At 39.1% G+C, this 24,521-nt stretch overlaps 1 protein-coding gene across 3 annotated transcripts in view; it reads left to right on the top strand.

Annotated features, from left to right (window-relative positions):
* Window positions 1-24,521, top strand: part of LOC127415990 (alpha-ketoglutarate-dependent dioxygenase FTO-like) — a 252,691-nt gene that overhangs the window by 77,877 nt on the left and 150,293 nt on the right. For all 3 annotated transcript variants that reach the window (XM_051655075.1, XM_051655073.1, XM_051655078.1), the window contains exons 4-7: window positions 2,969-3,196; window positions 13,231-13,310; window positions 13,734-13,877; window positions 22,340-22,459. In XM_051655075.1, the coding sequence (XP_051511035.1) occupies window positions 2,969-3,196; window positions 13,231-13,310; window positions 13,734-13,877; window positions 22,340-22,459 (572 nt within the window). The remainder of the gene's footprint in view (window positions 1-2,968; window positions 3,197-13,230; window positions 13,311-13,733; window positions 13,878-22,339; window positions 22,460-24,521) is intronic.

Raw genomic sequence — 24,521 nt, 5'->3', positions numbered from 1 at the left:
TCAGGTGCCTTTTGGCAAACTCCAGGCGGGCTGTCATGTGCCTTTTACTGAGGAGTGGCTTCCGTCTGGCCACTCTACCATACAGGCCTGATTGGTGGAGTGCTGCAGAGATGGTTGTTCTTCTGGAAGGTTCTCCTCTCTCCACAGAGAAATGCTGGAGCTCTGTCAGAGTGACCATCGGGTTCTTGGTCACCTCCCTGACTAAGGCCCTTCTCCCCCGATCGCTCAGTTTGGCCAGGCGGCCAGCTCTAGGAAGAGTCCTGGTGGTTCCAAACTTCTTCCATTTACGGATGATGGAGGCCACTGTGCTCATTGGGACCTTCAATGCTGCAGAAAGTTTTCTGTACCCTTCCCCAGATCTGTGCCTCAATACAATCCTGTCTCGGAGGTCTACAGACAATTCCTTGGACTTCATGGCTTGGTTTGTGCTCTGACATACACTGTTAACTGTGGGATCTTATATAGACGGGTGTGTGCCTTTCCAAATCATGTCCAATCAATTGAATTTACCACAGGTGGACTCCAACCAAGTTGTAGAACATCTCAAGGATGATCAGTGGAAACAGGATGCACCTGAGCTCAATTTTGAGTGTCATGGTAAAGGCTGTGAATACTTATGTACATGTGATTTTTTTCGTTTTTTATTTTTAATAAATTTGCAAAGATTTCAAACAAACTTCTTTCACATTGTCATTATGGGGTATTGTTTGTAGAACTTTTAGGGAAATAATGAATTTAATCCATTTTGGAATAAGGCTGTAACATAACAAAATGTGGAAAAAGTGAAGCGCTGTGAATACTTTCTGGATGCACTATATATATATATAATTTTTTTTTTTTTTAACTATTTGACCGCAGAATGCCAATATAACAAATCAGAATCAAATTTTCCAGAGGGCTGTGTAATTAATAAACTCCCCTTTTCAGGACATTGTATTTTAAAGATAATTTTGTAAAAATCCAAATAACTTTACAGATCTTTATTGTAAAGGGTTTAAACAATGTTTTCCATGCTTGTTCAATGAACCATAAACAATTAATGAACATGCACCTGTGGAACGGTCATTAAGACACTAACAGCTTACAGACGGTAGGCAATTTAGGTCACAGTCATAAAAACTTAGGACACTAAAGAGACCTTTCTACTGACTCTGAAAAACACCAAAAGAAAGATGCCCAGGGTCCCTGCTCATCTGCGTGAATGTGCCTTAAGCATGCTGCATGGAGACATGAGGACTGCAGATGTGGCTAGGGCAATAAATTGCAATGTCCGTACTGCGACGCCTAAGACAGCAATACAGGGAGACAGGAAGGACAGCTGATCTTGCTCGCAGTCTAACAACACCTGCACAGGATCGGTACATCCGAATATCACACCTGCAGGACAGGAACAGGATGGCAACAACAACTGCCCGAGTTACACCAGGAACGCACAATCCCTCCATCAGCGCTCAGACTGTCCACAATAGGCTGAGAGAGGCTGGACTGAGGGCTTGTAGGCCTGTTGTAAGGCAGGTCCTTACCAGACATCATCTGCAACAACGTCGCCTATGGGCACAAACCCACTTTCGCTGGACCAGACAGGACTGGCAAAAAGTGCTCTTCACTGACGAGTCACGGTTTTGTTGCACCAGGGGTGATGGTTGGACTCGTGTTTATCGTCGAAGGAATAAGCGTTACACCGAGGCCTGTACTCTGAAGCGGGATCGATTTGGAGGTGGAGGGTCCGTCAAGGTCTGGGGCGGTGTGTCACAGCATCATCAGACTGAGCTTGTTGTCATTGCAGGCAATCTCAATGCTGTGTGTTACAGGGAAGACATCCTCCTCCCTCATGTGGTACCTTCCTGCAGGCTCATTCTGACATGACCCTCCAGCATGGCAATGCTACCAGCCATACTGCTCATTCTGTGCATGATTTCCTGCAAGACAGGAAAGTCAGTGTTCTGCCATGGCCAGCGAAGAGCCCAGATCTCAATCCCATTGAGCACGTCTGGGACCTGTTGGATCGGTGGGTGAGGGCTAGGGCCATTCCCCCCAGAAATGTATGGGAACTTGCAAGTGCCTTGGTGGAAGAGGGGGATAACATCTCACAGCAAGAACTGGCAAATATGGTGCAGTCCATGAGGAGGAGATGGACTGCAGTACTTATTGCAGCTGGTGGCCACACCAGATACTGACTGTTTCTTTTGATTTTGACCCCCACTTTGTTCAGGGACACATTATTCCATTTCTGTTAGTCACATGTCTGTGAACCTTGTTCAGTTTATGTCTTAGTTGTTGAATATTTTTATGTTCATACAAATATATGCACGTTACGTTTAATGAAAATAAAAGCAGTTGAAAGTGAGAGGACATTTCTTTTTTTTTTTTTTATAAAGTGTTAGTCTTAGGCACATAAGGTGTTGCTCAAAAATATTTGTCTTCAGATGGTTATTTATATCTTCAGCTTTTGTGTGTCAATAGGAAATATAACTTTTAGACTCCCAAACATTCCTTTTGCAAATAGAGTAGAACAGAAGAACAGGGAGCCCTGCAGCCGATGGGATGGCCCCGACAGAGCCCCTTACTGAACATTGAGTCAGTCTGGGATTACATTAAGAGACAGAAGCAATTGAGACAGCCTAAATAGATCGAAGAACTGTGGCAAATTCTCCTCTTCTCTTTTTTTCTATGTTTACTGGACTTAGTTTGATGTTAATTGATAAATGAAAACTATTTATGGCATTATTTTTAAAGAAATCCTCATTTTGCAACATTTTTAACAAGTGCTTAAAACTTTTGCACAGTACTGTATATCATATTTAATGCAGTAAAATTCCTTGGCAAATACAGTTTCTAAAGTCCTAAGAAGACCTAAAAGTATATTGGCATTTGAGTTTCTTGAAATCTTATGAATGAATGCAACCACACAGAGTGAGCAGAAACATGGTGCAATTCTGTAAATGTCAAACTACACCTGCGTTTACAGGAGTGACTGCAAAAGATGGGGAGGGACAGAGTAAAGAAAAAGAGACTGAGACAAAGGATGAAGGAACGAATAAAGATGAAGGAGAGAAGGAAAAAGGTGAAGGTTCGAAGAAAGAGGAAGTGGGAAAAGAGAAGACATGTTGGCGTGTTGGACTGAAGGTAGCCTGGGACATCCACACACCAGGCCTGGCCCTGCCTCTTCAATCTGGAGACTGCTACTATATGACAGGTACAGTACTCACGCACATTTATCTCTATCCAGAAACAGTAGACTCAGGTACACGCATGGAGACCTTCTTGGTAATGTTGAAATGCTTTAGACCAGGAATTATCTTTCCCAGAGGATATAAATCCTTTTACACAAGTGTGTCTGTAAGTTTCTGAGTGTTAGAATTTTGCCTCCACAGGTTCCTTTATCATGTGTATCGGAGAGGTTTGGAAAACCAAATGTTATTTTATGAAGCTCTGTCACCCCTGTCTGCAAGCAGGACACAGAGAATCAGTAAATCATACTTTTATTACTGATGGCTACAACAGACACCCCCCTCCTACAGCCCTGCGTACACACAAACTCTGTCCTCTAAATGCCCCGCAGAGTACGTCTGATGACCTCGATAAGAAGAATGTTTGTATTTTCTGATTTCTGTGTACAAGCATGACTAATACTTTTCCCCCTCCATTCCAGACACACACACACGTACGTTGGTGCGGATATCCTTATGAGGACTCTCCATAGACATGATTTTTATGCTGTACAAACTATAGATTCTATCCCCTAACCCTAATCCTACCCCTAAACCTAACCCTCACAAAAAACTTTCTGCATTTTACATTTTCAAAAAGACATTGTTTAGTACTTTTTTTTTTTTTTTTTTTTTTTTTTAAGCTATTTGAATTATGGGGACACTAGAAATGTCCTCATAAACAATATATATAGCATAATACCCTTGCAATTACCAGTTTGTAACCTAAAAAAATGTCCTCATAAACCCCCCCACACACTAGATGTTAGAATATAGATGCAGGTATTTGCAGTTCAAATTCATCCCAAAGGGGTTCAGAGTGCCTCAGGTCTAGGCTTTGTGCAGGCCAGCCAAGTTCTTCCACACCAGACTCAGCAAACAATGTATTTATGGACCTCACTATGTGCACAGGGGCATTGTCATTCTGGAACAGAAAAGATCCACCCCCAAACTGTCATCACAATGTTTGAAGCACACAGTTTGCAAGAATAACATTGAATGGGTTAGCATTAAGCTTTGTTCTCACAAAAACTACTGGAATAGCCAAACCTGTAAATTAGAAGGGGGTGTCCACATATTTTTTGTCCATATAGTGTACGTGTATTTTTTTTTAGCGCAAGATAACATTCAGTCTGAACAGTTCCTTTGTCTTGTGAAGTGAATTTAGGTGAAAAGCTAAAGCAATATAAACATAATTAGTCATAATGGGTTTTTCCTTGTCACAGGATGTGGGTTGATGTGTGATTTGGAAACTGGCTCATTCTGACTAATTTAGTCTGATTTTTGCTATTGAATTGATATGAAGCTACTTTTAAAAGTATGATAACTAAGGGGTCAGGATTTTCAGCAGGCATCCTGTCTCTGAGATTTGGAGAAAATCACTCTAGCCTTTAAAAAAATCAAGCCTTTATTTCTGAGCTGTGGTTTAGCATCCCACGTCTCACATCAGGTATCTTTTTTCCCAAAGAGCCCAGCTCTGGGGGCTTGAAATAAGAATAAAAAAGAAAGAATAAAACAAATATTCAACTCCACATTCCCATCATTTTCAAACATTGTTATAGCTCTCTTCCTCTTGATCCACTAATGCCTGAGACTCCTATGTGCAAATCTAATCAGTGGATTCTCAAAAATGGAATTTGGGGCTGGTTAGCAGGGAACAATTCGTTGGACCGACACCGGGCCCAGCTGGTAATAAGATTTCCTTTGCTGAATGCTCCAGGGAGAGGACAGACTTAGGGAGAGGTTTTGACCTAATCGATTTAAAAGCCCGCTTTTAAATCAAGGATAGCAGCCACCTGACGATGAGGGAATAATCATAAATATGTAGTAGGGGAATTTGGTATGGCCAAAGATTCCTGGTGAGGTTTTGTCAGAGTACAGGTTAAGTGATGCTGTGTATTATTAGATACAGTGTACTTTAAAGACAATGTAATGCAACAGGAAAGAATAATTGTGTGAGGAGAAAAAGACATTGGTATTGTTTGTCTCTTCTTTTTTCAGACCATACAGAGGAATGCACTTTAAGGCAAAAAGAGGCCCTTTCAGTGCAGATACCTGTAAGGTGCCCCAAATTATGCATAGCAGGCTATTCAGCTTTACTGTACAATATCTAAGTGGTTAGGTAAATAAAATATGCCCCAAATTAGGGCCTTGCCAGTAGTTTATGCGAATTCAGAGAAAGCTATAAATCCATTGAATTCAATGGGAATGGTTCATCGTGAGGGTGTAAAGAAAAAATGAAAGGGATTGCAAAAGTGATACACTATCAAGCAACTAAAAGTTATACAAAAATGTAAACTTTTGCTGCAGCGCACTTTGACGTAAGCATCCACTGACCAATGAGAATTTCAGACAGGTAGGAAGATCCTGCAGAAATCACATTGTCTGTATTCCGCTTGATTCCACTCTTTCTACACCCTCAAACAGATCTTTAATTCCTATCAATCAAACACTCATCGGAGCTTCCTCAAGTGTATAAGCGCCCTAAAAGACAACTCCTGAATAGCCAGTGTTGTATATTTAATTATTTTATATATATATATATATATAAGTTGTGCTCAAAAGTTTGCATACCCTGGCAGAAATTGTGAAATTTTGGCATTGACTTTGAAAATATGACTGATCATGTCTTTTATTTAAGGATAGTGATCATATGAAGCCATTTATCATGACATAGTTGTTTGGCTCCTTTTTAAATCATAATGATAACAGAAATCACCCAAATGGCCCTGATCAAAAGTTTACATACCCTTGAATGTTTGGCCTTGTTACAGACACACAAGGTGACACACACAGGTTTAAATGGCAATTAAAGGTTAATTTCCCACACCTGTGGCTTTTTAAATTGCAAATAGTGTCTGTGTATAAATAGTCAATGAGTTTGTTAGCTCTCACGTGGATGCACTGAGCAGGCTAGATACTGAGCCATGGGGAGCAGAAAAGAACTGTCAAAAGACCTGCGTAACAAGGTAACGGAATTTTATTTGAAATTATTTTTTATGAAATTTGGGGCCTCATAGACAACTATTACAAAAGACTGCACGCTGTCATTGATCCTAAAGGGGGCAATACACAGTATTAAGAACTAAGGGTATGCAGACTTTTGAACAGGGGTTATTTCATTTTTTTCTTTGTTGCCATGTTTTGTTTTATGATTGTGCCATTCTGTTATAACCTACAGTTGAATATGAATCCCATATGAAACAAAAGAAATGTGTTTTGCCTGCTCACTCATGTTTTGAGCAAAAAATCTGTTCTGACTCACTGAACATTCACTTGACTGTCCGAGGAAACTGGGTGCCTTGTTGGTTTCTTTTTGTGCTGTTCCACCTAGCGGCTGGAGTTTGTTTTGTGGAGGAACACACCTTCGGAACAGTTATGTGGATGAATCTACACGTTCTTTGTGCTTATGCCTCCTTTTGGCTGGAGTTGTTTTATAGATTATTTTCTGTTGTGTTATTCTGTCTCACAAAATTTGTACTGAAGCACCGGATTTGAGGGATGGACGCCAGTTGGCGCTGTCGTGCGCGGGGTTAATAGGCACGTTTTTCTTTTTTCTGTTTGTTTGGCTCGGGGAGAAGTTCGGGGTTTGACTGTTGTACTGATATCGGAATGTGGTTGTTATAATTTTTATTTTTGACACATTTTATTCTATTTTTTCTAATATGTAAAAATGTCAAATGTTAATATGAGTGGGTTGTCTCTCTCCACGTGGAATGTGAATGGGTTGGGACACCCCATAAAAAGAAGGAAGGTTATTTCTTTTCTTAAACATAAGAAATATGATATAGTGTTTCTTCAAGAAATGCATCTTTCCCTGCAGGAAGCTGAAAAATTTGGGAAGATATGGGGTGGACGTTTTCTTTAGTGCTGGCTCAAGTAAGAGCAGGGGAGTCATTACATTGATAAGTAAGCATCTACAATTCAAATGTCTCAAACAGATTAAAAGATAAATTAGGAAGAGTCATTATTGTTTTAGCAGAAATTTAGGGGCATAGGTTGATTTTGGCTAATATTTACACACCTAATGCTGATGATCAGGGCTTTTTTCTAGATCTTGAAGGGATGTTGCAAGCAGCTGGCACCCCTCATGATATAATATTGGGAGGAGACCTTAATCTTTTGATGGACTCAGTCCTTGATAATAGTGAAGCAAAAGTGTGTAAGCCCCCTAGAACAACAGTGACGCTTCACAGGATGTGTAAAAATCTTGGTCTTACAGATATCTGGAGACTTTTGAACACATCTGGTAGATATACATTTTTTTCATCAGTCCATAAGATTTATTCTAGAAAACATTTTTTATTTTTTTTATTTTTTTATTTTTTTATATCCAAATCCCTCATTTCATCTGTTGTTGATTGTTCAATTGGAAACATTTTAGTCTCAGATCACGCCTTGGTGTGTTTAGAAGTGTTGCCACATACGATGAAAAAGAAATCATATTGTTGCCACTTTAATGTATCCCTTTGGCAAACTCCTGAATTCCAACAAATGCTAAAGGCTGAAATCAGTGTCTATATGGAGACCAACTGGTCCTCAGTATCCTCTCTGGGCGTGGCTTGGGAAGCATTCAAGGTGGTTCTTAGGGGTTGGATCATACAGTATGCCTCATTCACCAAAAAATCCAAAGCACGAGAACTCGTGGAGTTGGAAGGGAATATTAAAAGTGCCGAGGCAGAGCTGAAGCGCCGAATGTCGTCTGATGGCCTCAGAGAATTGACCCGATTGAAATACAGATATAATACTATTTTGTCACGGAAGGTGGAGTTTTGGCTATTCAGGGCAAGACAGTCATACTTTGAGTCGGGGGACAAAGCAGGGAAGCTTTTGGCTAGATATATAAAGCAGGGAGAGTCTCTTTCTACCATTACCTCAGTGAAATCTGCTGGTGATTAAATATTTACCTCAGCCATTGATATTAATTATGCTTTTAAAGAATACTATCTTGATCTCTATAGTTCCACATCCTCGTTTACTGATGAAGACATTAGAAACTTTGTGGAACCATTAAAATTCCCTAAACTGACGACTGAGCAAAAAAATTCTCTTGAATCTGAGATAAACTTGGAGGAGCTTGGCGAGGTAATTAAGGCCTTGCCTACAGGCAAGGCTCCAGGGCCAGATGGCTTTGCAGCTGAGTTTTTTTTAGATCTTATGCTACAGAACTGGCTCCACATTTGTTAGCAGTTTATACGGAAACATTGAAGAATGGAAAGCTTCCGCCAACCATGACTCAAGCCCAGATCAGTCTGATTCTTAAAAAAGGACAAAGATCCAAGCGAGTGTAAGAGTTACCATCCAATTTCCCTGATCCAGCTAGACGTGAAAATATTGTTAAAAATTCTGGCTAACTGACTAAGTTATGACATCTTTTATACATATAGATCAGGTGGGGTTTATTCGGGGCCACAGCTCTTCTAATAACATTAGGGGTTCATCAGTATTATGTGGTCAGTGGCGATTGATCAGACTCCAGTCGCGGCCATCTCACTTGACGCAGAAAATGCGTTTGATATGGTAGAATGGGATTATCTTTTTAAGATTTTGGAAATATATGGGTTCGGGAATACTTTTATTGGATGGATTAAGTTACTTTATAGACACCCAGTAGCAGTGATACAAACAAATGTATCCCGGCAGGGTTGCCCTCTTTCCCCATTATTGTTCTGTCTTGCCCTGGAACTATTAGCAGCCACGATAAGAAGGGAAGATGATTTTCCAGGGGTGGTGGCGGGAGGTATGGCGCATAAGCTTTTGCTTTACGCAGATGATATTTTATTATTCGTCTTCGACCCCATTAGATCTATGCCTTGCCTCCATAGAATTATTAATTCCTTTTCTAAGTTCTCAGGATACAGAGTCAGTTGGTATAAATCCGAAGCTTTGGCTCTGAGAGCATACTGCCCAGTAACGGCTTTCCAGTTGGGCGCCTTCCAGTGGCCCAAACAGGGCATTAAGTATTTGGGCATTTTATTCCCAACAAATTTGTCTGATTTAGTTAGAGTTAATTTTGACCCCTTAATAAAAAGGTTTTCGAGCGATGTCAAATCAAATCACTTTATTGTCACACAGCCATATACACAAGTGCAATGGTGTGTGAAATTCTTGGGTGCAGTTCCGATCAACATAGCAGTCGTGACAGTGATGAGACATATACCAATTTACAATAACATCAAATTAACACAACATAATTTAAACATCTGTTATACACATAATTACACTCAACAATATACAAATAATAACATACACTGTACAGTATACAATACGCTGTTTTTTTTTTTTTTTTTTTACTATATAGATACACATTATTCAATAAAAATTAAAAATTAAAATATATAAAAAAATAAAAATAAAACAAAAGTATATATATATATAGAATGTACAGTATTGTACTGGGAGCCCACCTGATGTGGGCAGGTGGGCTTCATTACATTTATCTATGATTGGGAAAGTTAATGTTATTAAAATGAATTGTATTCCAAAATTTAAATACATGTTACAATCTCTCCCAGTAGATGTCCCCCTCTCTTATTTCAAGCAATTTGATCTCATAGCGTATACATAGTCCTTCATTTGGAATGGTAAGCATCCTAGATTACATTTTAATAAGTTACATAGGCCGATTGACAAAGGTGGGCTTGGCCTACCCAAGTTTTTGTTTTATTATTATGCATTCGGTCTCATATATCAGCTTCCACCTGAGAGAGCCCCTCCCTGGTTTTGTATTAAACAGGAAGATCTTGTCCCTATTTTGCCATTGCAAAGCCTTTCTATCAAACTAATCTGAGAAGTTAAGTTACACCCCGTTATCTCGCATTTTCGCTCTGACATTTATTTAAATGTTGCCTCAAGCATATGGCTGAACCCTAAATTATGTATTAATAAGTCCCCTTTCTGTTGGTCAGAGTGGATTGTGAGGGGGGTTACTACACTCGGTGACCTATATGAGAGTGGAGTGTTGAGATCTTTTGAAAATTTTGTTCAACATTTTGGGATTCCCAGATCTCAGTTCTATAGATATTTACAGCTGTGTCACCTGCTCTGTATTGTTTTTGGAAAAGGTCATGAGGCATCAGTGTATTACTCCCTGCTAATTCAGAGTCTGGGGGTCAGAGCTTTAACTTCTATCAAGAGATTATGGGAGAAAGATTTAAACTTGCTATTGGAGGAGGGAGTGTGGGCTAGGATTTTAAAAAATATCAAGTCTGCATCTAGAGATGCAAGGGTGTGCCTTATGCAGTTCAAGATTTAACATCGATTCTATTGGTCCCCCTCTAGATTGTATAGGCTTGGTCTTAAAGACAGACCCACCTGCTGGCAATGCCAATCAGAAGATGGAGACACAACCCATGTTTTTTGGAGGTGTGTTGAGATCCAAGAATTTTGGTTGAAGATTCAGAGTTGTATGTGTGACGTTTGGGCACTCAGATTTTACTTTGCCCCAGACTCGGTATTTTGGGTGATGGGGTGGTCATACATTTGGGGGATAAACACATAAAAAATTGGGTTCTGACCAGTATCATGATTGGCAGACAAATAATTTTAAGGGCATGGAAGTCAGATGGAGCGCCCTCGTTTCTGGAGTGGTGTGCGGAGATGGGGAGGGTGGCAGCTTTTGAGGAGGTGACAAGTAGAAGTCTGGGGTGTGGAGACTTGTTGTTAGGAAGTGGGGCAGTTATTTGGTGTTTTGGGGGGACTCTCGGGGAGGGGATGTGGAGAGAGAAGTTTAGTTTAATTATGTACGTTTATTATATTTTACTTTTTTTGTTTTCTTTTGTGTGTGTGTGTGTGTGTGTGTGTGTGTGTGTTATGGTATGTGACCACAGGGGTGTTCGTTGGGGGTCAGGGTGGGGTATGTGATTGGGGAGGGATATTAGTAGGGGTTAAATGTTAAATGTTGATTCGATGTGTATGTGTTGTGTTTTTCTCTGCTGTGTATTTTTGAATCAATAAAAAAAAAATAAAAAAAAAATATTTAGAAAAGAAATATAAATAAAGGTATTTCTGAGAGAACTATAGGAAAGTAGCACTGAGTGCTTGAAACTCTGGCTACAAACACAGAAGAACAGAGAGAACAGAAACAGTTTTTTTTTTTTAAGTAGAGTGTTATCGCTCCGCTTGAAGTCCGCTCTGGGATTTTTTTTATATTCTGCACCTCACCTATTATGAAATGTGCATACATAAATCGAATGGCATACCTCTATATAATTATCAGGAAAATAATTAATAGATATAAAAATATGTAAAACTAGATCAAGGCTGGGTTTACCAAAGCACTAAGTGGAACGTTAGTTGCACGTTAGTAGCAGCCGCTTAATCTCTATTTCTTGTTTCCTAAAAGCATCGTTATCTGAATAACACGTAAAAACTTTAGTAAATCAGCGAGACTTGGACCACCTGTAGTCCATTTTGTGCAACTTACTCTCATCTTTAACAATTCATAAAAGAGACAAAGTGACCTTTAATAAATTGTATTGGCATATTTCGATCCTTGGAAAGCCATTTTACCGCTGATCTGTAATAGATCAGTGCACACTTTTTCTGAGAATAAAAAACATGTTGAAAAGGACCACATTTAAAACAGTGTCTGTGTATGTCGTGACAGACGTAAATTTGACAGAGGCCAAGCCTACATTTGAAACCTCTTACTAAAGCCATCATTATTTCTTTTATGAAATTCATGAATATTTAATAACTTTCGGCACCTTGAGAAGATTTCATACAATTTCCATTTTTGGCAGTGTTTCCGTACTTTTTTTATGTTGAGAAAACCATTTTCTGGACGTATCGGTGAAATAAAAATCCTCCTTTCAGCTGTGTTGGGTGTAATGCAATTACAAAGTAATTAGTTACTGTAATATAATTACTTTTTAGTCAAAAAGTAGTATAATGCATTACATTTTAAATTTTGTAATCAGATTATAGGGTGTTGCTTACTTCTAATATATTATTTATGTAGAATATATGAATTAGGGCCCCGTAACGAGTCATTTTGAAGGAGGAATGAACAATAAAGAAATATAGACATTATTTTGAATTTGATGAGCAGAAATGTGTTTTAGAAAGTAACTTAAAACTAATTATTAATGTGATTATTTTTCAATGAAGTAATTATTAAATTAATCTGATTACAGTTTTAGATAAATAATTATACATTTTTAGTAGACTACTATTTTTAAGTATTTTACACAACTCTGGTTGCAACATTATCGAGAAACATTGCCCATGACAGAAATTGTACAACTCTGTCCGTTCGAGTGTTTAATAATTATTTGTAGCTCAATATGTCCACCATCCCCTATGTCATTCACCTGCATCCCCTATTTAATTGAAAACATTTTAATTTAAAATGTTAAGCATATAGGGGACATTTTCTTTAAAACCAGCTGATAAAATTGGACACAAACAAAGAAATATATATGGCGCTGCTGCCGCAGTCAGCACTAAATGGTGAACGCTTCACATCATAAGAACACGCAGGAGATGACAATTTGGCTTAATGAAAAACTCTGGAACAATTGAAAGGTTGTGTTCTGCAAAAAATGTTCATGCATTTTCAGTTTTAATCCCTTATGCAACTGATAACCTTAGTTGGCGTTAAGGTTGTTATAGTTCAATTTAATGTACTGTGGGGGGAAAAAAGTGCAATATTTGCAATTACGATCTTTTATGATGTATGATGATGTGATTTTTCGAAGTTTTGTATTGGGTATCTGAAAGAGGAGAAAGAGATATGTAACCCACTTTCAGTTTTTTCCTAATATGAACTGAGCACTTTGTAATGTATTTGGCCACGTGTCTTTTTAAATTCCACAATGAATCTTTGCTTGTGGTAATTACTTCCCCAGATATCCTCAACCTGAAGCCTAGATTGCAGCCCAGGTTAGCCCCTGCACAATTCCAGTATCGTGCCAGATAAACTTCTGGTTGGAAATAAATTAGAGAAATCACAGTGTTCCTGTTCCTAATGTTTTTTTGCTGATTGTTGTTTTGTGTGTCTGTGTGGTTGTGTCTATAGATGATTTGAATCGAACACATCAGCACTGTGTTCTGGCTGGTGACACTGCTAGATTCAGCTCCACACACAGAGTTATACAGGTGAGAGTCTTCTGTCCATAGCTATCCTGTTCACACCTGTGCTCTCATGTTCTTAGCGATACCTGCCTATTTCTTCCTTACACTGTACCCTAACCAGGAAGTTTTTCAACTATAAGGAATTTGCCCTTCCACACTGAACGTAAACTGTGACGTGACACAATCACAACTAATCAGAACAAATTTGATATTTAATGTGAATTTATGAGGAGTGGGATTTTAGACCAATGAGATTAAACAGCGCTGCCCAGTGCAAAGCCGCAGAAATAGAAACCAAACAATCTACAGAATGTCCTGCGGGGGCTGGTTAGGACAAAAACCAAAAACTAAAAAATGCTATTATCATTTGTCGCTTTATTTCGTTGCGCCTGGTTAGGACACAGTGTTTTGTGTGAATACACGTAAATATCTGACCTGTTTATTTAGTGTTGTACAGGTACACTGGACTACATACAGAAGCGTTGCTCGGAGGCCTTGGAGAATTTACACACAGACCCTGAGAATAACACCAAAAGCTTGTTTTCCCTCCTTCCCTCCACCCTGCAGCACATTGAGGACATACACAACGAGGTTTGTGTGTATATACGTGAGAATGAGTGTGTTTAAAGCATTGTAAAATGTGTGCTTGTGACACCATATCCCAAACGCATGTCTCAGACCATAACAAATGAGATTGCTCAGAGGTTTTTTAAAGGTTGTACTTGCCATTAATTTTTCAAACCCCAAACAATAGCTCCTTCAGCGAGCCTAACCATCAGTGTGGCCTTGTGAAGGACTCTGTTGAACCCCAACTCACCTGTATTACCATTCAGCACCTTAAAAACCCCCGAAAAATATAAAGTGCTATATATATACAGCCCTGCCTGGGAGCGGCTGTTTCCCTGGAGGTTAGGGGCCTCAACACTTTGACCTGATTGAGGCTATTTTGTTGAAACTGGCCACAAGGGCCTATGTGTGTTCTTAAATGATGTATTATTGTATTTATTATTGATAGGAATTTTTACCTCAGCTTGGTGTTGCAGCAGAGCTCAGCATCTTGCTCTTGTTTAGTGTGTTGGACTGCATGGAGATTGGTGCAGTAAGCAGCCCCTGATGGGTATTTGCTTGAAGTTGAACCGAAGGGTGTGTGTAAGATTAATGGGCTGTGGTAATCTATTGACTGTGATGATGGTGAATGTTTACCTGTGTGCTTAGGGCATGAGGGAAGGATGTTGTTGCTGGTAGATGGAGATATAGCAAAAATTGTATCTTCCTCTCTATCTCTATCTTTCTCACTCCCAAAGTTTTGGGCCTGCAGGGTCTTTTAAAGTGTGTTATGGGCAGTTCAAACCGAATACGTTATTCCCTCCATCCACGCTGTTTTTCAATTGTTTTGTAAATGTAAACTTTAGCTAAAATTGCTATGTAAACCTGCAATAGATGGATTTCTTTGACAGCTACGTCGCGTCTTGCTGTTTTTTCAGCGTCTTGCGCAGGAGAGTTGTGTTTTTTTAATTGTTGTGTTAAATTAAAAAGAACATTAACTTTTAAAAACTAGTCTTGAGACACCCATGCCTACCTTTTTTTGTACAAGTATACATTTGTTGCAAATGGCCCCTTCACCTTTCATGTTTGTGGAATTAAAGGAATAGCTCACCCAAAAATGAAAATTATGTCATAATTTACTTACCTTCATTTCATTTAAAATATTAATGACTTTCTTTTATCTGTGGTACACAAAAGGAAATATTTCAAAGAATGCCCTAGTTGTTCTTTTCAAAACAGCGAGAGTAAACACAGTGGCAGTGCCTGTCAAGCTCCAAAATGTACAAAATCACCACAAAAAGCATCTGAAAAGTAGACCATATAACTTGTGCTCTACATTCTAAGTCTTCTGAAGCCATACATTTCCTTTGTTTGAAGAACAGACCGAAATGTAAGTAGTTCACTCCCATTCAAACTCATCCGAACGTGGGAGACCGGAAACGCAAGCTCATGCGAAGAAATTTCATACAACGTTGCGTACCAAAGTTCAAGTTTGGTCAATTCTGAATTGTGAATCTGGATGATGAGAGGACACATGACCAATAGAAGATCAAAACATAAAACACTGACCTCTTGGCTCAATTCAAAGGATACATATTTCAAAGCTGTATTTTCTTTATTGTTGCTGTAAAGTGAGTTGACGGTATTTTTTAACATTTTGAATATGATATTATTTGTTATTTGGGAAATGTTATTTACTAAAACCAGAAGCCCTCCTGCAAGACATATCCTTATCCATTGCACTGTCCGATTAAAAAAAAAAAAAAAGAATCTGCATGTTCAAAGCCTAGTGTGACCACCCCTTTTATAAACTGAATATCCTCCTTTCAGCTGCAGCTTTCAAATCTAATTTCTGCGTAAACCTTTTTGTACTTGATGCCTCAAAACACGGCGTGCCAGGTTTAACAACGATTGAGTCTCGTGACTAATTGTGATACACCTGTTTGAATAAGCTCAAGCAATTTTTGCATGAAAGCATTAGAGCATGTGAGTGTGTTTGTGTGCCCGTAGTTATGTCCACGTAGATTGTGCATCCCTTGTTCTCATAGTCTGAGTTTGTGCATGCACATATGCAATTCTTTATATGTATAGCCATGTGAAGCTGTGGGTTTACAGAGCAAACAGTTCAGAGTGGCCTTTATTGATTTAGTCACAGAGGTGCTAGACTCGAGAGTGCTATGGTTAAATTGAGTGGTAGTCGTGAGTGAGCTGTTTGTGAGAGATGTCTAGATACCTTGACCCATTTGATCTATTAGATGCTGCTTTGCTATGTCTGCAGGTCACAATGGTCAACACCTGGCTACTGCTGTAACTAGCATGTAGGTATCACCATTTACAGCTGGAAGGGTATGGTGAGATATAGACAGACAGTCTACACCTGATACTGAAACCTTTTGTTTCTGCCTATTTCATCTCTCTTTCTGCCTCCCCTCCAGCATATGCAGGTGGCATTTAGCCTCAGTACCTCACAGCAGTCATCGGCTTGGCTCTAAATGCCAGTCGCATAGTTTCCAACTCTGAGCCTGTTGCAGGACTGCTCTGCTGGAAACTGGCCTCCATGTTAGCTCAATGCTCACCGCACTGTGTGGACTTTCAACACAGAAGGACAGACAGACAGTTTGTAGAGAGTTGCTCAGCGGTAGGTATTGGTCTGAAGTGAGTGTAGGTTTGAACCAACACAAAGTGTAGCATTTCTTTGAAGACGGCCATATGTGAAAGTGAACCCTGGGTGTCTGATCTCAGGCCAGCTAAAGATGGTCCCATTTGAATGGATGCTTGGAAACACAGGTATTTAAAGCATCTCAGAATAGGAGAGTCAGCTGTGAGGTTTTATGGTCCTGCAAATTAAACTGATTGAATAAAGTATGAGTTTGAATAAAAATAAATAAATAAAAAACAGAATATAAATAAAAATGAAAAACTAGCCTTAGAATAAATACATTTATTTTAGTGCTGTCAGTCGATTAAAATTTGTAATCGCGATTAATCACATAATTTTTTTGTAGTTAATCATGATTACATACCTATTTTGAAAGTGCTGAAATTTGACATATACTTTTTTCCTGTCAAAATGCATTTATTTACATCTTAGGAAAGAAATAAAAACAATATGTAACAATGTAATGCTTTATTAAAATTTTCCAAACAAAAGCATTCCACAGTATAAAGATAGAAATGCACTAAAATAGCACCAATTCAAGCAACATTAAATGTTTCCCAAAGTCTAAATGGGAGTTTGACTAATTGAAAGAACTGTTCCCCACATAGGTTGCATATTCATTGCAATTCGCATTAAATCTCTTAAACTCAAATTCTCCAGAACATTAATCTGCTGGTATACTGTGGTTGTGAAGCTGTGTTCATGATTCGCGTCAGCGATAGCATTAAGGGTCAATTTGAACTCCACATGAAAAGCACTTGTAGAAAAAATGTCTCATTCTGCATTTTGATGATAGTTAAGATTTGACGTGCTTCTATGGTAATTAAAATGCACCTTTCATAGGCTGAAAAATACTTGATTTCTATCAAGTCCCATCTGAGCTTGTTTTGTGTATTAAATAGCGTTAAGAGGTCCATTCCCCATCATTTGATCACTTACATGGAAACGTTGTTGTGTATGTGTGTTGTGAAGTGTGCGTCAGTGTAATGACTCCGGTCAGACACATTACAAAGGTTCCCCCTTCCAACCAGTGTTTATGCTGGTTTATGCTGTATTAACAGTAAATGCCTTAATCGCGATTAAGAAAAACGTACGCGTTAAAACGTTTTTAAATTAATCGCATGCGTTAACGCTTTAATTCTAGTTTATTTATTGTTCAGATACTGACAAAGCTCCATTCAATGCTGTTCAGTGAGAATAAAGAAAATTCTGTTTTTTACACAGAGTGAACTCTCTTGGTCTGAAAAAATCATATGCAAATATTTTATACTTTCGTGTCCTTCAGTCATGTCAGATTAAACAGGCCTTTACATTTTGTAAAAAAGTCAAGCATTGTTGTGGATCTTTTGATTACCATTGGGTTGTTGTAACTCTTAGATAGGGTGCAGGGGGGGCTGTTGTTTGGAGAATGCATTTTGGAGGAGTGCTTTGTTTAGTGCTAGTGCTAGGGATTAAATTTACATTCTGGGTAGACACACAGATACACACATGCACGTGGCTACATTAGGCATCCTTAGGAGGGTTAACTCATCACTTCAAAAGAGTCAAAGATGGGGAGATTCCCAGAGGAGAAAGACTGAGAGCCTGTGGTGTATTCTGTTGTTCCCTGTAGAGAGAGGGAGAGAGAGAGAGAAAGAGAGAGATTGATGGCATGAAGAATGAAAGCAATGAAGTAAGGAATGAAAGGAAAGGGTTGAGGAGGAGAGGAAAGAGAAGCATGTGTAGGTGCGAGAAGGTGTGAGGTTTTCAGTGCGAGCGATAAATCTTTACGTCTCTCCTGGGTGGCACGTAGCAGCGAACATAAACAAAGGAAACAAAACAACAAACAGGAAAACAGGAAATGCAGATGTCATCACCCCCATTCCCATTGTGATGACACAGTTATTATCAGCACTGCACAAAGATGTTGAGTACAAAACAAGCAGTTTGTTTGTGTGTGTGTGTGTGTGTATATGTGCCTGTGTGTATACGTATCTACAGTGGTGTGAAAAAGTGTTTGCCCCCTTCCTGATTTCTTATTTTTTTGCATGTTTGTCACACTTAAATGTTTCAGATCATCAAACAAGTTTAAATATTAGTCAAAGATAACACAAGTAAACACAAAATGCAGTTTTTAAATGAAGGTTGTTATTATTAAGGGAAAACAAAATCCAAAACTACATGGCCCTGTGTGAAAAATTGATTGCCCCCTAAACATAATAACTGGTTGGGCCACCCTTAGCAGCAACAACTGCAATCAAGCGTTTGTGATAACTTGCAATGAGTCTTTTACAGCGCTATGGAGGAATTTTGGCCCACTCATCTTTGCAGAATTGTTGTAATTCAGCCACATTGGAGGGTTTTCGAGCATGAACTGCCTTTTTAAGGTCATGCCACAGCATCTCAATAGGATTCAGGTCAGGACTTTGACTAGGCCACTCCAAAGTCTTCATTTTGTTTTTCTTCAGCCATTCAGAGGTGGACTTGCTGGTGTGTTTTGGATCATTGTCCTGCTGCAGAACCCAAGTTCGCTTCAGCTTGAGGTCATGAACAGATGGCCGGATATTCTCCTACAGGATTTTTTGGTAGACAGCAGAATTCATGGTTCCATTTATCACAGCAAGTCTTCCAGGTCCTGAAGCAGCAAAACAGCTCCAGACCATCACACTACCACCACCATATTTTACTGTTGGTATGATGTTCTTTTTCTGAAATGCGGTGTTACTTTTACACCAGATGTAATGGGACACACACCTTCCAAAAAGTTCAACTTTTGTCTCGTCAGTCCACAGAGTATTTTCCCAAAAGTCTTGGGGATCATCAAAATGTTTTCTGGCAAAAATGAGACTAGATTTAATGTTCTTTTTGCTCAGCAGTGGTTTTCATCTTGGAACTCTGCCATGCAGGCCATTTTTGCCCAGTCTCTTTCTTATGGTGGAGTCATGAACACTGACCTTAACTGAGGCAAGTGAGGCCTGCAGTTCTTTGGATGTTGTTGTGGGGTCTTTTGTGACCTCTTGGATGAGTCGTCGCTGCGCTCTTGGGGTAATTTTGGTCAGCCGGCCACTCCTGGGAAGGTTCACCACTGTTCCATGTTTTCGCCATTTGTGGATAATGGCTCTCACTGTGCTTCTCTGGAGTCCCAAAGCTTTAGAAATGGCTTTATAACCTTTTCCAGACTGATAGATCTCAATTACTTTCTTTCTCATTTGTTCCTGAATTTCTTTGGATCTCGGCATGATGTCTAGCTTTTGAAGATCTTTTGGTCTACTTCACTTTGTCAGGCAGGTCCTATTTAAGTGATTTCTTGATTGAGAACAGGTGTGGCAGTAATCAGGCCTGGGTGTGGCTAGAGAAATTGAACTCAGGTGTGATAAACCACACTTAAGTTATGTTTTAACAGGTGGGGCAAACACTTTTTCACACAGGGCCATGTAGGTTTGGATTTTGTTTTCCCTTAATAATAACAACCTTCATTTAAAAACTGCATTTTGTGTTTACTTATGTTATCTTTGACTAATATTTAAACTTGTTTGATGATCTGAAACATTTAAGTGTGACAAACATGCAAAAAAATAAGAAATCAGGAAGGGGGCAAACACTTTTTCACACCACTGTACCTACCTATATGTTGGGGATGAAATTGTTAGTGACAAAACCTCTCTTTGGGGGCATTTGGTGATGTCCTTAATTGGAAAATTGACTAATACTATTTTGTAAAAATTCTAAAAATGCAAATCGTTGTCTTTAGGCCTTTAGTTGAAAACACATTGATTTTGCTATGTTTACGCCTCCTCACTGGAACAACATTTTCATCCATGGAAAGCTCTCTATTACCACATACTTTGGAAACCATTGATGTTAGGAAATTGAAAACGCATTCATTTTGCTCTGTTTATGCCTCTCATCCACATTATGATGCCGTTTTTCTCGAGAATTTCGAAAACGCTCTCCATTACCGCATACTTTGGATAGCAATGATTTTAGGAAACTGAAAACAGATTAGAGTGTGTGTAACCTTTGTCTTTAGTGTTGTATGCGAATGTTCTAGTTTGGTTGTGTTCTGTATGTGTTGTCCTCTAGAAGCATGTGCAGCTACCTGTGTTCCCTTGTTAACTTGACCTTAATGTGGATGTTTAGTTTGTGAAATCACTCCCACCACCCCATGAAAATGCCCTTCCCTAGTTTCTCCAACTCACTGACTCAGGTGACTGACACCCACTCACCTCTGCTGCTCTAATCTGCTTCTAAATTGCCCTCTGATGGATAGATAGAGTTTGATAAATGGATGAATGTTGGACTGCTGTTGTTTCAGAGCGTGCTGATATAATACAGTACACAAGGGCCTGAGAGAGGGATAGTGAAGAATGACTGGAGCAGAAAACATTTTTGTCCAACAACCACATTTTACAGACTATCAAACACACTTGACTGCTGTTTTTCAGCTTCTGTTAAGTAGATGTCAGCTCCTTGCTATGGTTTGACCTCTTGGTCAAGGACTTTACTTTACTGGCCTTTTTCTTTTTTTAAGCCTTTCTGGCTCAAAAGATTTAGAGTTTGTTGCTGCTTGGCTTTTTAATGTTTGTTCTTTTCATAAACCAAGGATAGCAACAGCTCGATGTCTGTGGGGGATGTTGGTTCTTTACACATAACTGAAAATCAAATATCTTATTAGCTGATTTTTTATTTTTTTTTCTGAAAAAAAAAATAATAATAAAATAAAATACATAATAATAATACATGAACTTAAACTTAGATTATGAAAATATTAATTTGACTGAGGGCAAGTTTTTGGATGTGGTGTGAAGACGATCATAAGGATACATTATTTACATTTAAAAGGTGATGTGTGCATTTTTTTATTGAATTTTGAATGTTAAAATACTGTCTCCGATACCAGCTTAATCCAGGCAACTATTAGAAACCAGTCATTGGTTGATTGTCCTCGAAAAGTGAAAACACTGTGGCTCTCTGTTGCTATTTTGGAACATATGTTGGAACATTGCGACATTTACTATGTTTACATGGACACCAGAAAGCAGGTTATTGCGAGAAAGCAGTTTTCCGGTTTACATGCACTGTATAAGTGGTTACTCTTTACTCCCATATACATGCGACTCAGTCAGTAAGCAGCTTTCTCCACAGCAACGTAATTTCCCCATGATGCTTGTATAAATAACAAACATGGTATCCGAGGAAGTCTTCACTATTTTATTCTCTGTTGTTTCGCTTCATTTCCAGATATTCCAGAGTTGTTGCTGTGTTTGTTTCCTTACCTTTCTATCGCAACCTGCAATTTCAATAGTGGGGTTTCCCTTTTCATAAAACTCTGGGATTCCCTCAATGTATGAGTGCATATATGTGAACGTGAGGGATCGTCAATATTTTACAGTGGTGTTTATAAATTGGTATAGTTTATAGTGTGTGTGTTTTTCCCACTGTAGCCTCAGAATTCTTGTTGTGCTCCATCCTATGAAGTTTGTTATTTGGTCTGTTCCACACACATGCACACTCTTCAAAAACCTTTTAGAATGGTGCTTATGTGTTTACATGACCACATAAACAGCTTTCTCTTAATCCCTTAAAAGGTGTAAGGAAATCAGCGTTCTCGTTTACATGACGTTTCAGAATGACACTTTCTGCAAAAACCCTGGAATAAATAGCTTTCTTAAGTGTAAATGTGGTCACTGGCTCAACCAATGGTGTGAATTTGGGGCAGGACTACCTGTTTTGTATGGCAGACATGGTGAGTGTTGGGGAACCTGTTTGAAAACAATATTTTTTTTTGCAGTTCTGTTTGTTGACTGCAGTGGTACAGAAATGACGATGCAGCTTTAACATCTTACCCTTCTGTGGCTCCTCTTCTCAGGTGGAGTTTGAATGGCTGAGACAGTATTGGTTCCAGGGCCGACGTTACGCTCCATTCTGCAGCTGGTGGACTAAACCCATGGAACAACTGGAGAACGACTGGAAGGAAATGGAGCGAATGGTAAGAGTGATGGAGTGTAAGCAGGCCTGCACCGAATCTGCACCCACATTCACACAGAATTGGACCCTGCCTCTTGCATGTTTTTTATTAAATATTATAGTTGATAAGTTGATAGTCTTTCAGTTACCAATACAGAGTAGTGCCCTCAACACATTTTATCATATTTAAATCCATACAACAGAATGGACCCTATTCTCATGGACAACATTTTTTTGCATTCCAAGTTGATCCAAGAGCAAAAGAAAAAAAAAAATCATCTGTTGCGTTTCCACGACTTTCCAAAGAGGACAAAAACCGAGAGAGATTGATGACGACAGGCAGATAATAGAAAAGTTCCAAATTTACTGTCGCTGCCTCAGCAACTGTATTTTAAACCCCATCACAGTAGTCATAACTAATTTTTTGTATTTATTTTTTTATGTCAGGGTAATATAACACAAAGACTAATGTTGGGGGCCTGGGTAGCTCAGTGGTAAAGACTCTGGCTATCACCCTTGGAATTCGCTAGTTCACTAGTTCAAATCCCAGGGCGTGCTGAGTGACTCCAGTCAGGTCTCCTAAGCAACCAAACTGGCCTGGTTGCTGGGGATGGTAGAGTCACATGGGGTAACCTCCTCGTGGTCGCTATAATGTGGCTCGTTCTCGGTGGGACGTGTGGTGAGTTGAGCGTGGTTGCCACGGTGGATGGCGAGAAGCCTCCACACGCACTATGTCTCCGTGCTCAACAAGCCACGTGATAAGATGCGCGGGTTGACGGTCTCAGACGCGGAGGCAACTGGGATTCATCCTCTGCCACCCGGACTGAGGCGAATCACTACGCAACCACGAGGACTTAAAAGCACACTGGGAATTGGGCATTCCAAATTGGGAGAAAAAGGGAAAAATCCAACAAACAAAAAAAAGAAAAAAAAAAGACTAATGTTATAAATAAATAATAATAATAAAAGGAAAATATTGCGAAAAGGGCCATTAACAAAGTTTTACACATCTCCTGTGTGTTTATTAAATGTTTTATTTTATAATTTGATTGTTTTCAGCTATCAATATAGTGTAGTACCCTCTGCACTCACATTTATTTACACATTTAAATACATTCCACACATTTCTGATGACAGTCCATGTAGAAAACTTGTAAAAGTGTGCTGATTCTGTGTGCACCTAGCCATAAGACAAGATGGAGAGACTCACCATCAGAAAATCACCATCATATAGTCTAGTCTTTTAATTCACCACATAGGTAATGGTGTTTGTCTTTTGGATGCCATCTTATTTACTGTAATGACATCTTTAATGACAATTAGTATTTCTTGCATGCAGGGACGGATTAACCACCGGGCCAATTGGGCCATTGCCCAGGGGCCTCTAAACCCAAAGGACCCCGAGCTTTAAATTATTTATTTATTTATTTATTTATTTATTTTGAGATATCTATTATAAATCCACATAAATGTCAGCCTTATGTGTGATACCCTTTGTTCGGCTGAATGCGTGCTGGACGAAAGCAGCGCGAGCACAGACACTTGAGTGCACACTCAAGGAATCTGCATCTCACTGGTGCAGCGCGTTTATTTGAAGGACTACAGAGAACAGTGTCTGATTTACAAAATGCTTCCAAAGATAAGGTGTAGTTTACCCTGGCTGTGTACAAAGCTGATGGTTTAAATTCATATAAGCGACAGAATTCATGAAACAGTATGGATGACTTAAAAATGTTTAAGTCCTGCATGCATTTAATGTTTAATGATAAAGCGAAAGTTGCCTAAATACCCTAAATATGTGCACGGTAACCTTTTGTAATAAGCTATTTGGTTAACCGCGAGAGTTCACGAACAGTTATTCTGTTATTTGTCGGGAGTCGGTAGGCTACTCGGGAATAAAGAATGTTTATTGTGTTATTTGTCGGGACTCGGGAATCAAGTTTATTTATTTGGTTTATTGCCATGGATGCGACAAACACTATCTTAGATTAGCACGGAATAGAGTGCACAGTGATTTATGAGCCTAAATAACACAATACATAGATCTTCATATTATACATCACATTAAAGTCAAACAAAAATAA

This window comes from Myxocyprinus asiaticus, chromosome 2, assembly GCF_019703515.2.
Source record: "Myxocyprinus asiaticus isolate MX2 ecotype Aquarium Trade chromosome 2, UBuf_Myxa_2, whole genome shotgun sequence".
Lineage (NCBI taxonomy): Eukaryota > Metazoa > Chordata > Actinopteri > Cypriniformes > Catostomidae > Myxocyprinus > Myxocyprinus asiaticus.
Note: the sequence above shows the minus strand (reverse complement) of the source record. Positions and strands in the feature narration are given on the sequence as shown.